Source organism: Rhinoderma darwinii, chromosome 2, assembly GCF_050947455.1.
Source record: "Rhinoderma darwinii isolate aRhiDar2 chromosome 2, aRhiDar2.hap1, whole genome shotgun sequence".
NCBI lineage: Eukaryota > Metazoa > Chordata > Amphibia > Anura > Rhinodermatidae > Rhinoderma > Rhinoderma darwinii.
The window spans coordinates 83,355,588-83,376,899 of NC_134688.1; the positions used below are offsets into that span (position 1 = coordinate 83,355,588).

The 21,312-nt window shown below is 41.4% G+C and overlaps 1 protein-coding gene across 3 annotated transcripts in view; it reads right to left on the minus strand.

Annotated features, from left to right (window-relative positions):
- The window catches only part of RARG (retinoic acid receptor gamma), a 135,503-nt gene that overhangs the window by 14,795 nt on the left and 99,396 nt on the right, over positions 1-21,312 (minus strand). For 2 of the 3 annotated variants that reach the window (XM_075851832.1, XM_075851833.1), the window contains exons 2-3: positions 6,050-6,198; positions 3,013-3,154 (exon numbers count right to left, since the gene is read on the minus strand). In XM_075851832.1, the coding sequence (XP_075707947.1) occupies positions 3,013-3,154; positions 6,050-6,198 (291 nt within the window). Of the gene's footprint in view, positions 1-3,012; positions 3,155-6,049; positions 6,199-21,312 lie in introns of those variants that run through there. The other variant, XM_075851834.1, reaches the window with a different exon arrangement.

The following is a 21,312-nucleotide window of genomic DNA, read 5'->3' on the forward strand; positions in this document are numbered from 1 at the left end:
AGGTGATAGACACAGCTCCTCTCCTCCCCCTCCCTGTAAAATGACCCCTGCACAGCTCACAGAGCATGCCTAGAAAACTCTCCCTCTGACGTTCACAGGTTCCTATGGTCCATGTGAATGCTGTAAAGCATTTATCTAAGTGCTGGTAAACAGCAGCTCAGGCAAGATGGCCGCCCCCATAATCATGTATAGAAAATAGAATTAATAAATCTGCAATCAAAAAATAAAAACAGATTAGAAAAAAAGGTTATGTTTTACTATCTGGTTTTAATTAGGAAAAAAATATATAGGTGATACAGTCCCTTTAAAACAGTCACTATGACTACTACGGTACTACTACTAATAATATCGTCCCCGATGGCATTATAATTTGTAGTACTTCATCCAGATTCTCTCCTGCCTTCAGGATCATCATCTAATTTAACTGGGTCCTATACATTAGATTGCATACAAAGATTAGATTGCTGTCAAGAAATCCTATAATTTATGGTGTGCTTTCCAACAATAAAATATGTGGGGGGAGGTGTCGGACCACTATTGTTTCTCAACTCCAGTCCTCAAGCATTAAAGAGGCTCTGTCACCACATTCTAAGTGCCCTATCTCCTACATAAGCAGGAGATACAGCAGTGCTTTTTATTTAAAAAAACGATCTATTTTCACCACCTTGTTAGCAATTTTAGATTTATGCTAATGAGTTGCTTAATGCCCAAGTGGGCGTGTTTTTACTTTAGACCAAGTGGGCGTTGTATAGAGGAGTGTATGACGCTGACCAATCAGCGTCATGCACTCCTCTCCATTCATTTAGTCAGCGCATAGGAATCCTTTTAGATCACTATGTGCTGTCTTATACTAACACATTAACGATACTGAAGTGCTTAGACAGTGAATAGACATTCCACGGGATGTCTATTCACAATCTCTGCATTTCGTTACTGTTTCTGTGGTACTTACAGCAGAGCAAGCGTAATCTCACGAGATTACGCTGTAGATGACAGGTTACGACGAGATTACGCTTTGCTCTGCTGTAACTACCACAGAAACAGTAACGAAGTGCAGGGATTGTGAATAGACATCCCTGTGGAATTTCTATTCACTGTCTAAACACTTCAGTATCGTTAATGTGTTAGTATAAGTTAGCACAAACTGATCTAAAAGGATCCCTATGCGCTGACTAAATGAATGGAGAGGAGTGCATGACGCTGATTGGTCAGCGTCATACACTCCTCTGTACAACGCCCACTTGGTCTAAAGTAAAAACACGCCCACTTGGGCATTAAGCAACTCATTAGCATAAATCTAAAATCGCTAATAAAGTGGTGAAAACAGATTGTTTTTTAAAATAAAAACCACTGCTGTCAACTACATTATTGCGCCGATCTCCTTATGTAGGAGATAGGCCACTTATAATGTGGTGACAGAGTCTCTTTAAAGGGTAACCAAACTTTCAAAAAACTTTTGACATGTCATAGTGACAAGTCAGAAGTTTTCATCGGTGGGAGTCCGAGCACTGAGACCCCCACCGATCGCTAAAACGAAGTGGCAAAAGCAAAAAAAAAAAGTATATGAGCCTGTACACCGCTTGCTTGACTTTCCGATCAGAAACAAAAAAGCTCCGCAATCTGCAGCTTCGTTTTAGCGATCGACAGTGCTCGGATCTCCACCGATCAAAACTTCTGATATGTCACTATGACATGTCAAAAGTTTTTAGACAGTTTTGTTACCTTTTCAGGATTTCTAAAATATTGTCCTGGCAACTTAACTATTATCAATGCATCAGTAATTGTCACAGGTATGTTCCTTAAAGGGGTTGTCTCATGAAGAGAATGACTGCTACAGGGGAAATGCATCATTATTTACTGCATGGGCAGACTAGGTCAGCCACAGCAGCTCTGTGTTTCGCTTATAGAGTGGGGGGGGGGCGCGAGCATATGGACAGCAGTTGTCTTCATGACACAACATATTTAAGAATGTCCCATAGAATCTGAAAAATCTAAAAAACTGTGTGTCTTCATGTAAGCTCAGAGACACAAGGAGATACAGTATGGAGCCTATAGGAGGTGCTGGGGGACTAAAGCTGAGAAGTCCTGCCCTAGAAGATCCATTCCTCAGGGAAAACTAATGAGGAAATGTATCTTTTTCCTATACAACTTTATGTTTTTACCCTCCAGATATTTGCATTTATCCTATATACTACCTCAAGAGAAAGTTTATGTCACCCCATGAATTTATCTGTCTAAGGACCATTTAAGGGCCTGTTCTCATCAGCGTCACCCTTTCGTTCATGGTCTAACAACCCTCTACAGAAAGGTCTATCGAAACCCATGAACGAAAGTTTGATGCATATGTGAACACCCCCTTAACACATATTAAACAAGTAAATAAAATAAAACTCATAGAAAATTCAAAGTCCCAAAAATGTTAATATTTTTTGTTAGCCACTGGGGAAAAAACCTCATTAGTTTCAATACCGACTCTTGGCGTGTAAAAAAAATGACTAAAAATAATTAAATGAATAACATGATTATGTAAAAATACCAATCGCGTCGGCACCACACACGACAGCTCCAACAGAGTGTTTACAAATGTCAATTCAAAGGAAATAAATCTGGAGAAGATTTGAAATGTTGCCATGACCTATACAATAAGCTACACTTCATGTAATGTATATGTCAATAAATAGGACCTGCTTAATAGGTTGAAATTGTGCAGTTTTCCTTTAATCTTCTCCCCGTGGAATTACGGAATAAAGCGTTTCTCACTTTGATGATGGGTGTGGGGCTCGCCTGTTACTTGAGTATATGTTTACCCTTCTGGAATTCAGAATCGAGGAGCCTGTCTGTGTAAAGAATCTGTTTAGATGAGCACCCAAGGGACAAAATGAGGTGCTGGGATTACAAGGAATGCAGAATACATGTCAGACCCTGGTGTGAAATCCCTGACCCCTCTTCTAATAGTATTATCTATTTTCTTTTTATACCCTGCATACTATTGAACGCTTTACAATAACTCACCTTCTTTTGACATCCCGACCTGAAAGCATTTCTGTAGTCGGCAAAATTGGCACCGATTTCGTGTCACTTTATTGATCTGGCAGTTCTTATCACGATGACAAGTGTACACCATGTTCTTCTGTATGCTGCGCCGGAAGAAGCCCTGCCAGACAGAGGGAAGGGTGTGAGGTGAACGGATGGGGTGAGCGTAAGACAAAAGAACTGAAGAAAAGACCAATAATGAGACAGGAGTGATTTATATAAGAACAAGTGTGTGGGAGACAGATACAGTTAACTTCGAGGACATAATGGTAGAGATAGTGACCAATGGAAAGAGACATTCTGTACATTTGACACAAAATTGCAAAAGAATGAACTACAAGATCATAGCGGAGGAGGTAAGAAACTAGGAAAACAAAGCAGGAGATTGCACGCTATTGATCACCAGAAGAAAATGTTCTGAAAAAATAGTGGAATGTTTTTTTTTCCAAATATGAAGCAGCCCCTTTTCCAGCAGAACTGTTTGAACATGTACCACCCTCTGTGGTGCAGGGAATGGAGCAAATACTGAGCTGAAATCATTGATTATTCTAAATAGACACAGATGATGAATGCGTGATGGCATGGGGAGAGGGAGACAAATGAGTCAGGGGAAAGTAAAACTCTAACAGATGGAGATACTGAGACAATGACAGAGGAAAAGAGGGGTGAAACAGAGTTAGTCAGATAAAAGTATCAGGAATCACTGCAAGAAAAATCAAGGCCTGCTCGCTACAATTGGGGCTTCTCCACACGTAACGCAAGTGCTGCGAAATTTTCCGTCCGGAATTGCAGACGGAAAATACGCAGCAGAATAGAGTAGCAGCAAAGTGGGTGGGACTTAACAAATCTCATCCACACGCTGCGTAAAATTTCCATCCCGAAATTCACCTTTGCGGAGTATAATAAGCTGTTTGTATCACTTATAAAGTCTATTTTGCATTGGTTTAGCACAGTAGCTGAGGTTTCTGCTTAGTAGTACCGGGGTTATTGCTTGAATTTCAACCAGGTAGTCCACATCCATTGAATTGTTATGTTCTTCTCATGTTTGTGTGTTTTTGTCTGTCTATGGCCGGGTTCCCATGTAGCGTAAACGCTGCAGAATTTCGTCAACGGAATTGTGTGCGGAAATGCCACAGCATTTACAGTAGCAGCAAAGTGGAAGAGATTTGGAAAATCTCATGCCCACGCTGCGTAAAAAAACTAAGCTTACACGTTAATCAATTGACCTGCGGTGCGGAATTTAATTCCGCAGCATGTCAATTTATGCTGCGTTTTTGTGGAATTTTTGTTGCGTGTTTTCCCCATTGAATTCAATGGGGATGCCAAACCTACAACAGAAAGCCAAGTGTTGCGACTTTTGCGGCGTAATCACAGCGATTATGCCGCAAAAATTGCAACTCTGGAAAAAAATAACTCATACTTACCCAGAACTCTCTCCTTCTTCCTGCAATCCGGCCTCCGGGGATGACGTTTCATTCCATGTGACTGCTGCAGCCACTCATAGGATGAAGCGTCACATGGCCTGCAACGTCATTGTAGGAGGCCTAACTAGGCGCAGAGAAGGGGGTAAGTATTGACGTTTTGGTTTCTTTCAAGCGCTGCTTTCCGCAGCAGAAATTCAGTCTGAAAAACTTTCAGACGGAAGGTACCGCAGGTTCCAGGTCGGTCCCGCCGCAAAATCCGCCGCGTAATTATTCCTGCGTTTGGCAGAGAGATTCCTCCTCCCGTTGACTTCAATGGATAGTGCGGGCGAAATCCGCCCGAAGCCCGGCCAGGACGCTTTTTCTCCCCGCTACATGAAAACATCAACTAGCAGGATAAAGAAGTGTCCGACTCCTATTGAAATTAATGAGATGTGGAATTTTGTGGTGGAATCAGCCGCAAAAGTTCCGCTGTATGAACAGGGCCTTAGGCCCAGTTCACACAGAGTTTTTTTACGCTGATTTTGACGTGGAAACTGCATCAGAATCAGCCCCAAAAAACAGTCGCAACCGCCACCCATTGTTTTCAATGGGAGGCGGAGGCGTTTCAATGGAAGTGGCATGCTCTTTCTTGCTGCGGTTACGCCTCTGACCTCCCATTGAAATCAATGGGAGGCAGAGAAGGCGCTTTTCGCTGCATTTTTTTGTCCACGGCGCTCAAGGAATTTTGATGCAGATTTTTCTGCCTGCAAAAAAAACAGGCATATGGTGCCTATATGGCAGTACACAGGTCCGTTCTATGGAGCTGTGGGCACTCCATGTGTCACCGTATTGTGCCTCTGTACAGCATTGTAATACAGAGGTTTTGTCCACTAGTAGTAATGCCACAAAGTTTTTCGTCATTGGCTCTGTATGGACAAATAATGTCTGCATCCACCATGTGAGCGCAAGAGGTACAGTCTAAGAAATGTGTTACCTGTCTCTGAGAAGAGTATGAATTAAACATTAAACCATGAAGTCTCATGAAAGTTGATGTTCATGAACTAAACATCTAATGGGCATTCATAAATGGATTATGGGGTTCTTTATAAAAAAAACTAGAAAATCTTTAGTGGTGGCTTACAGTTTGTTCACATCTATGTCAGGGTTCCATTCTGGTGTTCCGTCTGAGCTTTCCTTTAGAACGGAACCCTGACTGAAACAAACGGAAACCATAGGTTTCCGTTTGCATCACCATTGATTTCAATGGTGACGGATCCGATCCGAATGGTTTGCGTTTGTCTCAGTTGTGCAAGGGTTCCGTAGTTTTGACAGAATCAATACCTCAGTCGACTGCGCTATTCATTCCATCAAAACGACGGAACCCTTGCACGACTGAGACATGCACTGGATCCGTCACCATTGAAATCAATGGTGATGCAAACGGAAACCTATGGTTTCCGTTTGTTTCAGTCAGGGTTCCGTTTTGACAGAAAGCTCCGACGGAACGTCAGAACGGAACCCTAACACATATGCGAACTAAGCCTTACTGGTGTGTCCTCAGTACATGGCTGAAAATTGGAGAAACATGCACAGGAATGACTATGGTCTCTCACCTTACACCCTTCGCAGGAGCTGACCCCGTAGTGATATCCAGAGGACTTATCATTGCACACGAAACAAGGCTTGTAAACACGTGGAGGTGGGGGAGGTGATGGAGAACTTGGCACCATCTCCTCTGAGCTGGTACTTTGTGTTTCTACGGCTGTGTACAAATAAGAAGAAAAACAAGGTGGTTAGGGATGTCTGGAAGGTAAAATCTACGAAGCAACTACCACTTACAAAATGTAACCTGGGCCACGTTTGTGGTGATCGCTGGTACTACAGTGCATGTCGTTTGTTATTTATACCTGTGACATGGCCTTGAACCTTTTCTTCTTTCCTCCGGCTTTACAAAAGTTATTTTTATAGAAACACAGAACTACTTCAAGATGTTGAGGCCAGAAGGTCAGACGCGACACATAAACATACATGTGCTCATACATAGTTACCAACAACATTTCTAATAATGGATGTCTCACAATTATGTATAGACACTAGATGCCCATTTATTTATTTGAGCTGCATGTATATACTCCCATAGAGCCCAAGAAAATCCCGAGTGGTTGATATTCCTAATTCTGAATCAACCGAGATTTCAGCCTGATATATATCGGCTTTGTTCGTGATTCATAGTAGATCGATTGATAGATTGAATCATCATGTACGGGTTCAGTATGGTGACCTCCCCTTGGTGTACAGGGCACAGGTAATGGCCACCAGAAGCTCTACTTGAAGAAAGGAAGTAGTGATGAATTTAGACAGATGGATGAGAATATCCTAATCTGAGACCTTTTAATACAGAGGGATTTCATTATTTCTTCCCTTGCTATTAGGCAGGGTATTTGACTAAAGGAAGTTGCAATGTGAATATCACAAAGACATATGCTACTAATTTAGCACAGCCCAAAATAACCAGGAGAGGGGGAAAGAAGGCAGCCTTAACCCTAATGTAACCCAGCCTTCGCAGCCCCCTTAGGCCGAGAACATCCCTCGGGGCAGCTCTGCAGATGCTTTTTATCCGAGCTTTCAACACACATAGAATTTCCTGTTACAATGCCCTGAGAAGCACATTCCAGCATTGCCAGGTTAAGAGACTGGGCTCTTGCAACTTATGTCCCTGGAGAACAGCAGGCAAAGAAGAATCCCAGATCACCACCTTTATAGATACAACAGTGTAAGATCCGGCTGCAGTGCATATTTATGTTCCTTAAACTTTCATCAACTGTTTGATTATCATATTTATTTGTAATTCATACTTTATAATGAATATTCTTACAAAAACGTACATACTAATCATGGTTACAAGATGGGCTACATAATAATAGACTTTGCTTTACTGGTAGTATCCCTGCAATAGGGCTGGGCAATTAATAAAAAAAGAATCAAAATTCAGCGCAATTATTCTACGTCCTCTTGCGAATTTCAGTTTTATAAATTATTTTCTCTCGGTTTAAACTATCTGCATTTTCAGGACGCAGATACAGTTGAACCCAATGGTAGAGCAGGGGACCGTAAGGTCCCTGCTCTACCATTCACTATGTATCGTTGACGCGAGGCAGTGACGTCATCGCGCCTGTCTGCGCAGAGCTGCAAAGACCAGAGGAGCAGAGGGATCTCATCCACTCATCATTGGAACAGGGTTAGGTGAGTAAGTATATTATTATTTTTATCAGGCATTATTGGGGGCAGTTGTGGGGGCATTTTAGAGCGTACGAGCAGCTATGGGAGACTTTATACTGTGTGGGGTGCAGCTTTGGGGGCAGATATGGCGGTAGTATACTGTGTGAGGCCAGCTAAAGGGGCATTATACTGTGTGGAAGTCAGTAATGGGGGCATTATACTATGTAGAGGCAGCTATGGGGGCATTATACTGTGTGGAAGGCAGTTATGGGGGGCATTATACTGTGTGGAGGGCAGCTATGCGGGACATTATACTGTGTGGAGGGCAGCTATGCGGGACATTATACTGTGTGGAGGGCAGCTATGCGGGACATTATACTGTGTGGAGGGCAGCTATGCGGGACATTATACTGTGTGGAGGGCAGCTATGCGGGACATTATACTGTGTGGAGGGCAGCTATGCGGGACATTCTACTGTGTGGAGGGCAGCTATGCGGGACATTATACTGTGTGGAGGGCAGCTATGCGGGACATTATACTGTGTGGAGGGCAGCTATGCGGGACATTATACTGTGTGGAGGGCAGCTATGCGGGACATTATACTGTGTGGAGGGCAGCTATGCGGGACATTATACTGTGTGGAGGGCAGCTATGCGGGACATTCTACTGTGTGGAGGGCAGCTATGCGGGACATTATACTGTGTGGAGGGCAGCTATGCGGGACATTATACTGTGTGGAGGGCAGAAATGGGGGAATTATATGTGTGGAGGGCAGTTATGGGGGCATTATACTCTGTGGGACAGTTATGGGGGCATTATACTGTGTGGTGGAAGCTATAGGAACATTATACTGTGTAGAAGGCAACTATAGGGGCATTATACTGTGTGGAGGCAGTTATAGGAGCATTATAATGTGTGGGGGCAGCTATGGGGCAGCTATGGGGCATTATACTGTGTGGGGAGCACTATGGGGCAATATACTGTGCGGGGCAGTTTCAGGGGGTATATTATATACAGTTGTATACAGCAGGCTCAGGGGATAAATATTAATTCAATGGCGTAGCATGCAAATAGGGGGTGTGGCATGAAAAAGGGGTGTTGTCTAAATAATCATTCAATAATCATAATCGAATTTACATGTTCAATTAATCGTGATTTTGATTTAGGTTATAATTGCCCAGCCCCACCATGCAGCAATACCAGTGCCTTTCAATGATGCTGAAGTGGTCACTGCTACAAATGTCGCATGTATATAACACACTAAAGTGCCATAGGACACACAATGCAGCAAATTTTGTCGTGTAGCCCTTCTGACAACAAAGATACATAATGTTAAGATGATAGTGTAACTTAACACTGTTGAGTTTTTCAGCTCCATAAAACTATGCAACATAATAAAGTTCAGCATAAAAGAATGTTCTATCAAAATAATGTTCTTTTTTGAAGGGGCTAAACCTGCTGTTTTCATTTTGGCACTGTATGGTGATATTATGTAGCACTATATGGCAGTTATTTTGTGCCACTGTATAGTGATATTATTTAGCACTATATGGCCGTTATTTGGTGGCACCCTATGGTGATATTATTTAACACTGTATGGCTGTTATTTGGTGGCACTCTATGGTGATATTATTTAGCACTGTATGGCCGTTATTTGGTGGCACTGTATGGTGATATTATTTAGCACTGTATGGCCGTTATTTGGTGGCACTGTATGGTGATATTATTTAGCACTGTATGGCCGTTATTTGGTGGCACTGTATGGTGATATTATTTAGCACTGTATGGCCATTATTTGGTGCCACTGTATGGTGATATTAATTAGCACTGTATGGTCGTTATTTGGTGGTACTGTATGGTGATATTATTTAGCACTCTATGGCTGTTATTTGGTGGCACTGTATGGTGATATTATTTAGCACTGTATGGCCATTATTTGGTGGCACCGTATGGTGATATTATTTAGCACTGTATGGCCATTATTTGGTGCCACTGTATGGTGATATTAATTAGCACTGTATGGTCGTTATTTGGTGGTACTGTATGGTGATATTATTTAGCACTATATGGCCGTTATTTGGTGGCACTGTATGGTGATATTATTTAGCACTGTATGGCCGTTATTTGGTGGCACTGTATGGTGATATTATTTAACACTGTATGGCTGTTATTTGGTGGCACTGTATGCTGATATTATTTAGCACTGTATGGTCGTTATTTGGTGGTACTGTATGGTGATATTATTTAGCACTTTATGGTCGTTATTTGGTGGTACTGTATGGTGATATTATTTAGCACTCTATGGCCATTATTTGGTGGCACTGTATGGTGATATTATTTAACACTGTATGGCTGTTATTTGGTGGCACTGTATGGTGATTTTATTTAGCACTATATGGCCGTTATTTGGTGGCACTGTATGATGATTTTATTTAGCACTGTATGGCCATTATTTGATGGCACTGTATGGTGGTACTATTTATGCAATTAACTGCATTGGCAATGCATGGTTCTCTATGGCACTCTTATATGGACACTATGCTCATATTTTATGAGCATAATAATTACACTGTTATTAGATACATTTTTGTATCTATTTTTTTTTCTTTCTATGAAAAAAGCAGGGGGCCAACAAAACATTTTTTAAATCTGGCGCTAGATGTAGCCAAACATTTAGAAGAATGAAGCTGAATTGGAAGACGGCTTTCAGATGGTAAAATGTCACACAATGAAGTGCAGGTATTGTGGTCTTCAATTAATCAGCCATAGGGTGATCTCTGAAGAAATAACCGTAATTACATTTCCTTTGACAATTAGCAGCTAATCCTCATCTAGTTTGCGAGGAACATCCATCAAGTTCCAGCATTGTCTTGTGTGATGCTTTTCATTCAGACAGAAATGGATGACAGAGACGGAGTGGTGAGGTTGAAGGAAGGTGTTCATTACAGAGCTATCTGATGTGTGGGAGGACAGAACACACAAAGTGTCCACTTGGAAGAATGTATTAATAGATTGCATGAGATGTGAAAAGCTTATAATGTTGAAAAGTTAACAAAATCCATGAAAGAGAATACAGGATCTGAAACCCATCACTGCTACACAGAGAGGCTAAGTGGAAAAAAGCTGTGGGCAAAATTGCGATTTATGACCGGCCATTTCTGAACATACTACATTTTACAGGTGCCATAATTCAATTAACCCATGAATTCCTCTCCTCCCATGGAGGACACTGCACTAATTATGTAAAGGTCATATCACCTCCCATACCCAGCCAAAGCTAGAATTCTGCTGTAAATCACTTCTGTGCCTTAAGATAATATAGGATTTGTGACCTAACAATGTTACAACGAAAACTAAAGCATACAGTGTACAATACCCATTAGGAACATATGCCCAATGGAATTTTCCACAGGTTTTATTATCTAATCTTGCTTATATTCCCCATTAGGTAAATTAAATGTAGGATCTTGAATGGTCCTACTATGAAAAGTTGACATAAACTCGAATTAGTCATTTTTTAGATAAATCTGTACCTTGCAAAGATGGGTAAAGGCCCTTTTACACCGGCCGATAAGCGTGCCGGTACAGCGAGCGCCGATCAACGAGACATCGTTGATCCGCGCTCGCTTGCTCCTGTCACATGGAGCTATGGATTGGGACGAGCGGTGGTTACTCCGATCGCTCCTCCCCATCCATTATTATTATGTCGGCAGCGTGTCTCCCTGTTTACACATGGAGATGTGCTGCCGACAACTATAATCTTTTAGTTTTTTTAAAACGATACGACCAGCAGATGATCGAGCAATTATCGGCAATGAGCGTTATATTAATGCTCTTCTCCCCGATAATCGTCCTGTGTAAAGCCCCCTTAACAACCAAAATGGACCCCATTGCGCCATATTCAGTAATTGTCACCCTTTTTTTTCTGATTTGTGAGCAGAAAATCTGCGTAGTTATGTAGCAATATGTGAGGGCTAGAATGTATTATGTATAGTAGGTAGGCACGTTTGCCATTCAGGTGTCTTGGAAAGATTATAGACACCCCCAATCCCATCGGATTGTAATGGCAGCCATATTGATTGTCATCTAGCCTTTTTAGAAACATATATGTTTAAAGCTGCTCATACACCTGATATAGCTGCAGGATCAGCCGATGACCTAATGTGTAGGGGGCTCTTGACTATCCCGTGATGGCAGATATAAGGGGAAAAAAGAGTTGGGCATGTTGGATTTCAACAGGCAAGACCCGATGTTCCCACAAAAAAAAGGGAACAGCAGCCACAGGTGTCAATTTAAATGGACTTGCGCACTCAGCTGAGCTTTGGCTGACAGCTATAGGGGGTTTTACACGGTCAGATTATCGGGCAGACAAGCATTGACGATAATTGCCCTGTGTAAACAGGGCAGCAATCAGCAGAAGAACGAGCAAACGCCCGTTCATCTGCTGATCGTATGGTTTTAAAAAGTTAAATATTATCGTTGTCGTTAGCACATTTCCCTGTGTAAACAGGGAGACGCGCTGCCGACATGATAATAATGGATGGGGACGAGCGATCGGAGTAACGACCGCTTGTCCCCATCCACAGCTCCTTGTGACAGGAGCAATTGAGCGCCGATCAACGAGCTGTGTCATTGATCGGCGCTCGCTGCACCAGACAAAATTGTCTGGTGTACTAGGGTCTTATCTCATGTGTATGGCCATCTTATGAAACACGCCAGAAATTCTGATAAAATGTTATGTATGCATTTGTGTATGCAGAGATTAGATTGTGAGGATGAGGACTGATGTACTTGCAATCTGTATGCAACTCTGCAGAATATGTGGGTGCTATATAGATAAAAATTACTATTATTTTTAACAGTTTCCAAAACAAGGACAACTACAAGACTGAAAGTCCCTTGAATTATAGTGCTGAATGCTTTATATTTGCTTATTTAGTATATCCTGGTACATCCTGCTCCCCTACGACTTTTCTTCTCTTGTAAACAATACATTGTCTTGTATATTTAAAAAATAATAATAAAACAAAGAACAAAATACATATGTTTATTGAATACACGCCGTTGCTTTGCAAACACTCGTCCACCACACAGAATTATCGGCCAAACAAACATTATCAGGAGCCAGAGGCTGACGGCAGCCATAGAGATCTATAGCGTATAGACAAAACGAGGCCAAGAACAATACTTAAAGGGAAGGTGTCACAAATTTTTTTATATATATATATATATATATATATATATATATATATATATATATATATATGTTATTGCTTTTAGTATGTCATTAAAATAAATTTTATTTATTCGTGTTTTTGTGTTGTACTTTTTTATTTTATCTTTCTATTACTTCCCTATGGTGGCTGCCATTTTTTTTTCATCTCTGTATGTGTCGATTAACGACACATACAGAGATGGAATACGGCACATACATCCCCATAGAGAATGCGAACGGGAGCCGTTCCATTCACTATAGCGTACGCCATCAGTGTGGGAACGCGCATGCGCCGCTCCCACAAAGTCCAAAAGGAAGGTCTTCGGCAGAGCGATATCCAGTGCCATTTTCATGTGGACCGGAAGCCGCGGCCGGACAGTAAGACTACTACTTCCGGTCGCGGCTTCCTGCCATATGTTCAGACTAGGAGCGGAGGCAGCAGTGGCGGCGACAGCGGCAGGAGCAGGTAAGTTATGTTTGTGTATGTGATGTGTGCGTATGTTCGTGTTATACTGTGTGATTACCACTATCTAATCCTCCTACACTGTGCATTCGCTCAAAAAATGGCGGCACACAGTGTAGGAGGTTTCAACATTCAACCCCCTCCTTTCTCCTGGCACTAGCCAGAATAAAGGAGGGGGGATTGTTTGAGGACACTAGAGCGAGTGTGTCTTCTCCAATTTTGCAGCATAAAGTAATGAGGTTGCTTTACCACATGCCAATGCTGCAATTTTGTGAATTGCTCCCTCTAGTGACCAGCACATGGAAATGTTATAAATGAGAATCTAATTTATAATATTTCCTGACTTGTGAAAAAAATTTAAAAAATTAGAACAATGTGTAATCACCTATACACTAACTGTTTAACTTAAAATAAAATAAAAAAATTTCTAGCGACACATTCCCTTTAAGTGGCCACGTATCCCCAGTTTATTGAGAATTATCTACCCGTCCTTAAATTTGCACATAAAAAAATAAAATTTATAAGGACATTACAGTTATGTCTTAGACAGGATTTGTGCAAGAAACATTTATGTCTGTTTAAAACAGTAAAAAGTAAGCACAGCACGTGAATGAAGTTTGTAATATATCTTCTGTAGGAACTTGGTCCTTGAGAGAAGAATTTGGGGACAAAAGCTTACATAAAACACGTCCATGGACATTGTATGCCTATATTGAGCAGATCTTAGATACAAAATTGGTGAAGAAAGTAGATGACGAACGCTAAATACATCCTTATTTTTATTAATGAGATAAAAAAACACGACCGCTTTCTTCCAGAAACCCTGCCTCTCTTGTCTATTGGCTATCTCTAATATTACGGCTAAGTCCTATGCACTTGAATGGGTCTGAGATGCATTACCAGACGCAGTCCATAAACAAAAGTGGCGCTGTTTCTAATCTCATACAACCCCTTTTACTTTTAAAGAACTCGGAGACTATATTTAAATTAAAAGCTAAACTGTCTGGTCACATACATACATAATAATGAAAAATGTATATTGTTCACAGTAAGATTTATATGAAGTTTACGTTGGCCATTATCAGTTATCCCAATATTTTTATTGGGTGTACTGGTAATCTAAGGTATATAGGGTCACCCTGACTGTTCTGCAACTTTCTACTGGAGTAGCACAATGGTTGTACGATACTTTGTTTCCCCAGGTGATAAGCGACTGCAGATGTGTCTGGCAGCCACTCATCCCCCTACTGAGTCAGGGAAGCTGTTGGCCAAACAGCTATCTTATATGTAAGGCCAGATTAAGTTGTCCATGCTCTTAGATCTTCTCTGTCATTTAATTTGTTTTAAACCCAGTTGACAGACAGCTGCACCATTTGTCGGCTCCAAAAGGATTATTCAAAATGAATCAAAATCCAATTAGATTGGATTTAGTGTGGAGAAAACGCTAACCAAACAGAACTGAACACTTGTCAATGAATGCAAGGATGGATGAATGATTCCGTCCTTCATTCACTCGTTCATTCAATCCAGTAATAAAGGTTTATAGTAAATCCATGCGCTTGTAATAGCAACAGATTATCTAGAGAAAGGCAAGACAAAGTTATAAGAGCAGCACGGAGGAGATAAAGCTTTGCTGGTACATCGTGTCCTGGAAGTTACATTGTATCATCAAGACTAGTATTATGTTCTTCTAGGCGTTTAGTTAGTTTTTTCATTCTATGTGAATCCATACTAATAAATAAAATAATAAAAAAAGTGCCCTCAAAGGAAAGCAATATTCCTGGTTTCAAAGTGAACAGTCCTGGGGCTCCCCTGTATTCACACGTTTTTGGAACCATATTTGTTATGAGTTTTAGACACTTTTTACTTCAGTTTTGAACAGTGCCTAGAAAATGTGACGGAGCTAAGAGAAGTCATAAAATGCTGCAAATTTATGGTGTAAAAGTACAGTGGCCATGATGTGGTGTGAGGAAGAGAAAAGTGTTGAATGTGCCTAGCGACTTGCGCCACATTTATCATGCCATGTGTGTCATTTTAATCTTTGACGCAATTTTACTCCATTTCTGCTGTCCTGTAAATTCATGCATTCTTCTGCAGTATTAACCAATCTCCCTCATGGATCTATGGCCCCACTGCATATATATATATCTCCATAGTCATTGTATAGATGCTCCTGTGTAAGTAAACTACAAAGTGATTCCATATAATCATTGCACCGACATCCTATCCTATAGGGCGGACTCCAAGATTTCACCGCTCTCGCCTTTCTGAGATAGCGTACACTTTAGAAAGTTTCAGCACTACTTGTCGAAACTAGCTATTGTTAAATAATTGACACTCCCTGTAAACCTGTTGTAAAAAAGGCAGATATTTGCTCTGATACTTTTGTATCCCATAATAGGGCCTCTCTCTATGAGACGTATGCACTTTATGGATTTTAAACATGTCCATGTATGTTTTCCTGCCTCGGTGCATGAAGCCGTGTAGCAGAGATGTGTATGTGCTTGTATTTTCCTGTATGAGTGTGCGCTTACTTGTGTGAGCTGGGTGTGTATTTTAGGAATGTGATAGCTACGATTGCTCCTCTCTGTCACAATAGCTGAAATGCTCCAGCAGGGCTAAACTGAAAAGCTTTTCAACACATGGGGGAGAGTTCTACATCCCCCCCCCCCCCCCAATGCAAACACCCCTCTCCTGATCCTGCCAAATCGAGAACTGACATAACCGGTCCCTCAGGTACACGCTGCTATTAACTCATTCCTGGTAAGAGATAACGCAGTATCCTGTGATATTCATCACTGGCTCTGTGGATGAGCAGGTTATTGAGCCTGGGTAATTTGTACCAAATCTGTGGAGATGGAGATTACTCTTACATCCAATAAGACACTTTGCTAAATGGATGCAAAATGGAAATATAAAAGAGTCAACATTTCAAATATGATCAGCGGAGGTCAGGCTACCGCTACAACAGTGGACTTATGTTACTACATGAATGGCTCCCATACATACATAATGACCAGGCCATATCAGATCCACTGCTGCACCCCGGCCAGCAGATTTCTCTTCCTGTCAGTTTTAAATGAAAGGGCTGGTGATGTGTAGGAATACGTTCTACCTCATTCCATAATCATTGTCAGCAAGAATGCTTGATCTCCAAAAGAGCATAAATATTGGGCGCTGTAACCCACTGACCACATCCCCTGCTACTACGCACAGCTTGATCGTATCCTGGTTTTGGCAAATATGATTGTCATTAGAGTGCCCACAGGGATTGTCACCCAGCCATGAATAAAGGCTCTTCTACACCGGCTGATAATCGGCCGCGGCAGCGTGTGCCCATCATTTACATAGGGAGATGTGCTGTAATGACGGGGTAGGGAGACAGACAGGCGAGCCCTAATCTACCCGCCACTCAGTCCCTGCCTACTTGCACGACCCGTCCTAGGCGACGGCGTACAACTGGGCGACGGTCCCTACGCTTAATATGTGCACGACAGACAAACAGACAAGGGTACACAGAAGCTAAGGCAAATGGGGCAGTTGCCCACGGCAACACCGTGAGCAACAAGAGTAGTGAACGAGCCGAGTCAAACCAGGAGTGTACGAGGTACCAAACGCAGAGCAGGAGCGTAGTCAGTAAAGCCAGGGTCAAAATGAAGCAGAGGTCAATAGTAATAAGTGGAGTAGCAGAGCCAGAGCAGCAGAGCCAGGAAACAAGATAGAATCACAGGCAAAGACAAGAAGCAAATGAAGGTATACATAGACCGAGGGCGGGAGCTAGAACCGTCTGGCCAGGCTGTGATAGGTTCTCCCACTCCTGAGCCTACCAGCCTGATTGGTAGCAGATCGAGTCACTCCAGCAGACCTAGGAGCAGATGCAGACTGATTAACCATGGGTGTCGACACAGAAGCTGTGTCTGGCAGATCCTTTACATGTGCTGCCAACAACGATAATATTTAACTTTTTAAATTATGTAAATTATTTAACAATAGCTAGTTTCTAAGAAACAGGGGATGCTCTCAAGATAGATACCATCTATCAGCCACATCTACCAAACATTAAGTAATCCAGAGGTAACTACCCCACCATGCCCTACTGATTTAGGGCCTGTTCACACCTGCTTCGGTGTTTCCTTTCTTCTGCTCAATCAGAGGAGCAGAACAACGAAAAAAACTGGAAGCGTCAGTTCATCGTATGGCGGACACCATTGGCGCCCGACGGAGCCCTTTGACTTTCATGGGTTTCCATCAGGGTGTCTGTGGTATTACCAGAAATAATAGCGCAGGAAGGAACCTAATTTAAAATATATTTAGTGACCAGGGACACTCGACTTCCTGGGCCGTTAATATTGGCCAAACTTTGATAAAGATAGAGACAAGATCGTAAGAGAACATTTCAATCCCAATCTACAAATAGCCCACCTGAGCCTGATGGAAACAGAAGAGGAGGGGGTGACAATTGAGCTTATCTCTTTCATGACACATCTCAGCATTGCCATTTTCTTCAAGTAAATAGGAGTAAGAAATGAAGATCCTAATCAGCAATTCCCTGTCCCTATCCCTTTGTATGTATATAATGGAGTGAAGGATGGTGGGGGTCCCTTTTGCCTGCTGAGAGATTTAAATGCAGTAAAACAGAGGTGTTTGTGGTGGGGGAAGGGTTGTTGATTTAGAATATGAGCCATTGTCTTATCTTAAAGAGGTGAAAATGACTCTGGGTATTGTGCTCTCAATCTGTAAAGTTTTGCATAGTAATTGCATGCCAGAGTCAGTGGGGGAAGGTAAGCCTTCAATATAAAACATCTTCAGAAAGTGATACCTTAAACTGATCTGACTTGATACAAAGAAGATTTTCCACAGGGCAGACAAACTATTCAACATGTATTCACATACATATTTCCTTTAGAAAAAATATTCCAATTGAAAATCAGAGCAGCAGCAATTTGACTTTTGCATTAACCTACATGGAAAATTCCAGGTCCATGTTGGTTAAAGGCACCAAATGTGGTGATAACTATTGGTGACCAAGAACGTTTCCTTAGAATTCCTGATAAAGTCGCAGACTGATATATATATATATATATATATATATAGTATATAACTCAATAAATTCATTTTAGCTGTGTGCAAGGTCCGCGATTACAGTCATCCGTGGGCCGTCCGCAATCCCGGATCGTGCACACACAAGATGTGCATTGACTTCAAGGAGCCCACAACGCAATTGCGGTCTGTAAAATGACATGTCCTATTTTTGTTTTCTGGGCTCCGGGCAATGCACGGACCGTGAAACCATGGTTGTGTGCATTGGCCCATAGGATAGAATGTGTTCTGTACTATCCGCATTTGCGGCTTCACAATTGCGGATAGTATGCGGCCGCAAATGCACGGTTGTGTGCTTGAGGCCTTACTTTGTAATGACAGAAGTGTAGCGTATACTTTTTTCAATGATCGAGATAAACAGGTGTTGTAATAGCTCTTCCATACATCAAAGTACGCGGGAGGGGGGCACATACCTCAAAAGTCTGTACTCAGTGACTGCTAGTATGAATTTGACTCATATTTTCCATAAGTTATAAATATAATAAATCACAACAGACATGATTCAATAGACAGGCAAGTGCAAATTTATGGCACATGTTTAGCCTGCTTTGGTTAGTCAAAATGTTGGAAGTCATTTTTTGTGAAGAAAGAATTCTGATAATAATGCCACATGGGAGGTAATGGTTTTCGAAAAACTATAGATGATCGTAAATCACATACACTAAATCACTAAACTCTTCGTCAGTGACTATTCATTGCTGACTATATATATATATACACACACTACCGTTCAAAAGTTTGGGGTCACCCAGACAATTTTGTCTTTTCCATGAAAACTCACACTTATATTTATCAAATGAGTTGCAAAATGACTAGAAAATATAGTAAAGACATTGACAAGGTTAGAAATAATGATTTTTATTTGAAATAATAATTTTCTCCTTCAAACTTTGCTTTCGTCTTGGAATGCTCCATTTGCAGCAATTACAGCATTGCAGACCTTTGGCATTCTAGCTCTTAATTTGCTGAGGTAATCGGGAGAAATTTCACCCCATGCTTCCAGAAGCCCCTCCCACAAGTTGGATTGGCTTGATGGGCACTTCTTGCGTACCATACGGTCAAGCTGCTCCCACAACAGCTCTATGGGGTTGAGATCTGGTGACTGCGCTGGCCACTCCATTATAGATAGAATACCAGCTGCCTGCTTCTTCCCTAAATAGTTCTTGCATAATTTGGAGGTGTGCTTTGGGTCATTGTCCTGTTGTAGGATGAAATTGGCTCCAATCAAGCGCTGTCCACAGGGTATGGCATGGCGTTGCAAAATGGAGTGATAGCCTTCCTTATTCAAAATCCCTTTTACCTTGTACAAATCTCCCACTTTACCAGAACCAAAGCAACCCCAGACCACCACATTACCTCCACCATGCTTGACAGATGGCGTCAGGCATTCTTCCAGCATCTTTTCAGTTGTTCTGCGTCTCACAAATGTTCTTCTGTGTGATCCAAACACCTCAAACTTCGATTCGTTTGTCCATAACACTTTTTTCCAATCTTCCTCTGTCCAATGTCTGTGTGCTTTTGTCCATATTAATCTTTTCCTTTTATTAGCCAATCTCAGATATGGCTTTTTCTTTGCCACTCTGCCCTGAAGGCCAGCATCCCGGAGTCACCTCTTCACTATAGACGTTGACACTGGCGTTTTGCGGGTACTATTTAATGAAGCTGCCAGTTGAGGACCTGTGAGGCGTCTATTTCTCATACTAGAGACTCTAATGTACTTGTCTTGTTGCTCAGTTGTGCAGCGGGGCCTCCTACTTCTTTCTACTCTGGTTAGAGCCTGTGTGTGCTGTCCTCTGAAGGGAGTAGTAAACACCGTTGTAGGAAATCTTCAGTTTTTTGGCAATTTCTCACATGGAATAGCCTTCATTTCTAAGAACAAGAATAGACTGTCGCGTTTCACATGAAAACTCTCTTTTTCTAGCCATTTTGAGAGTTTAATCGAACCCACAAATGTTATGCTCCAGATTCTCAACTAGCTCAAAGGAAGGTCAGTTTTATAGCTCCTCTAAACAGCGAAACGGTTTACAGCGGTGCTAACATAATTGCACAATGGTTTTCAAGTGTTTTCTAATCATCCATTAGCCTTCTAACACAGTTAGCAAACACAATGTACCATTAGAACACTGGAGTGATGGTTGCTGGAAATGGGACTCTATACACCTATGTAGATATTGCATTAAAAACCAGACGTTTGCAGATAGAATAGTCATTTAGCACATTAACAATGTATAGAGTGTATTTCTGATTAATTTAATGTTATCTTCATTGAAAAAAACTGTGCTTTTCTTTCAAAAATAGGGAAATTTCTAAGTGACCCTAAACTTTTGAACGGTAGTGTATATGTATATATATATATATATATATATATATATATATATATATATATTTATATATATAGATATATATGTTTGTAGGACGTCTAAAGGACAACTCTAGCCATCCTTGCAAATTTACCCCTAAATGGAGTACTGCATAGTCTTTCTCGGCTCACCTCCCAAGATGTATTCAGGGAGGTCCTGGAAAATGAAATCTGTTTCTGTCTGGGTTCAAATCTAGGTGGCCATAGACATTAGACACTTGTTGATAGATCCAGACAATTCTTTTTGGATTTGGTGGACATTGAATGCCTATGGTTGACCACAGACTTAATTTTTTCAGCATTTTCCACCAAAATTGGCTGGATATGTCAACAAATATGTAATGTCTATGGCTACCTTTACAGATAGGGGCCATTTACAAAATATTTATGGAACCATACCATTACATGTCTCAGTCAATTCTGTGTAAAGCCATCTGCATAAAACAATTTAATAGTTCAACAATATAAGGCCCTGTTCACACGTTTAGGATTTAATGAGGATTTTGGCCATCCGATAACA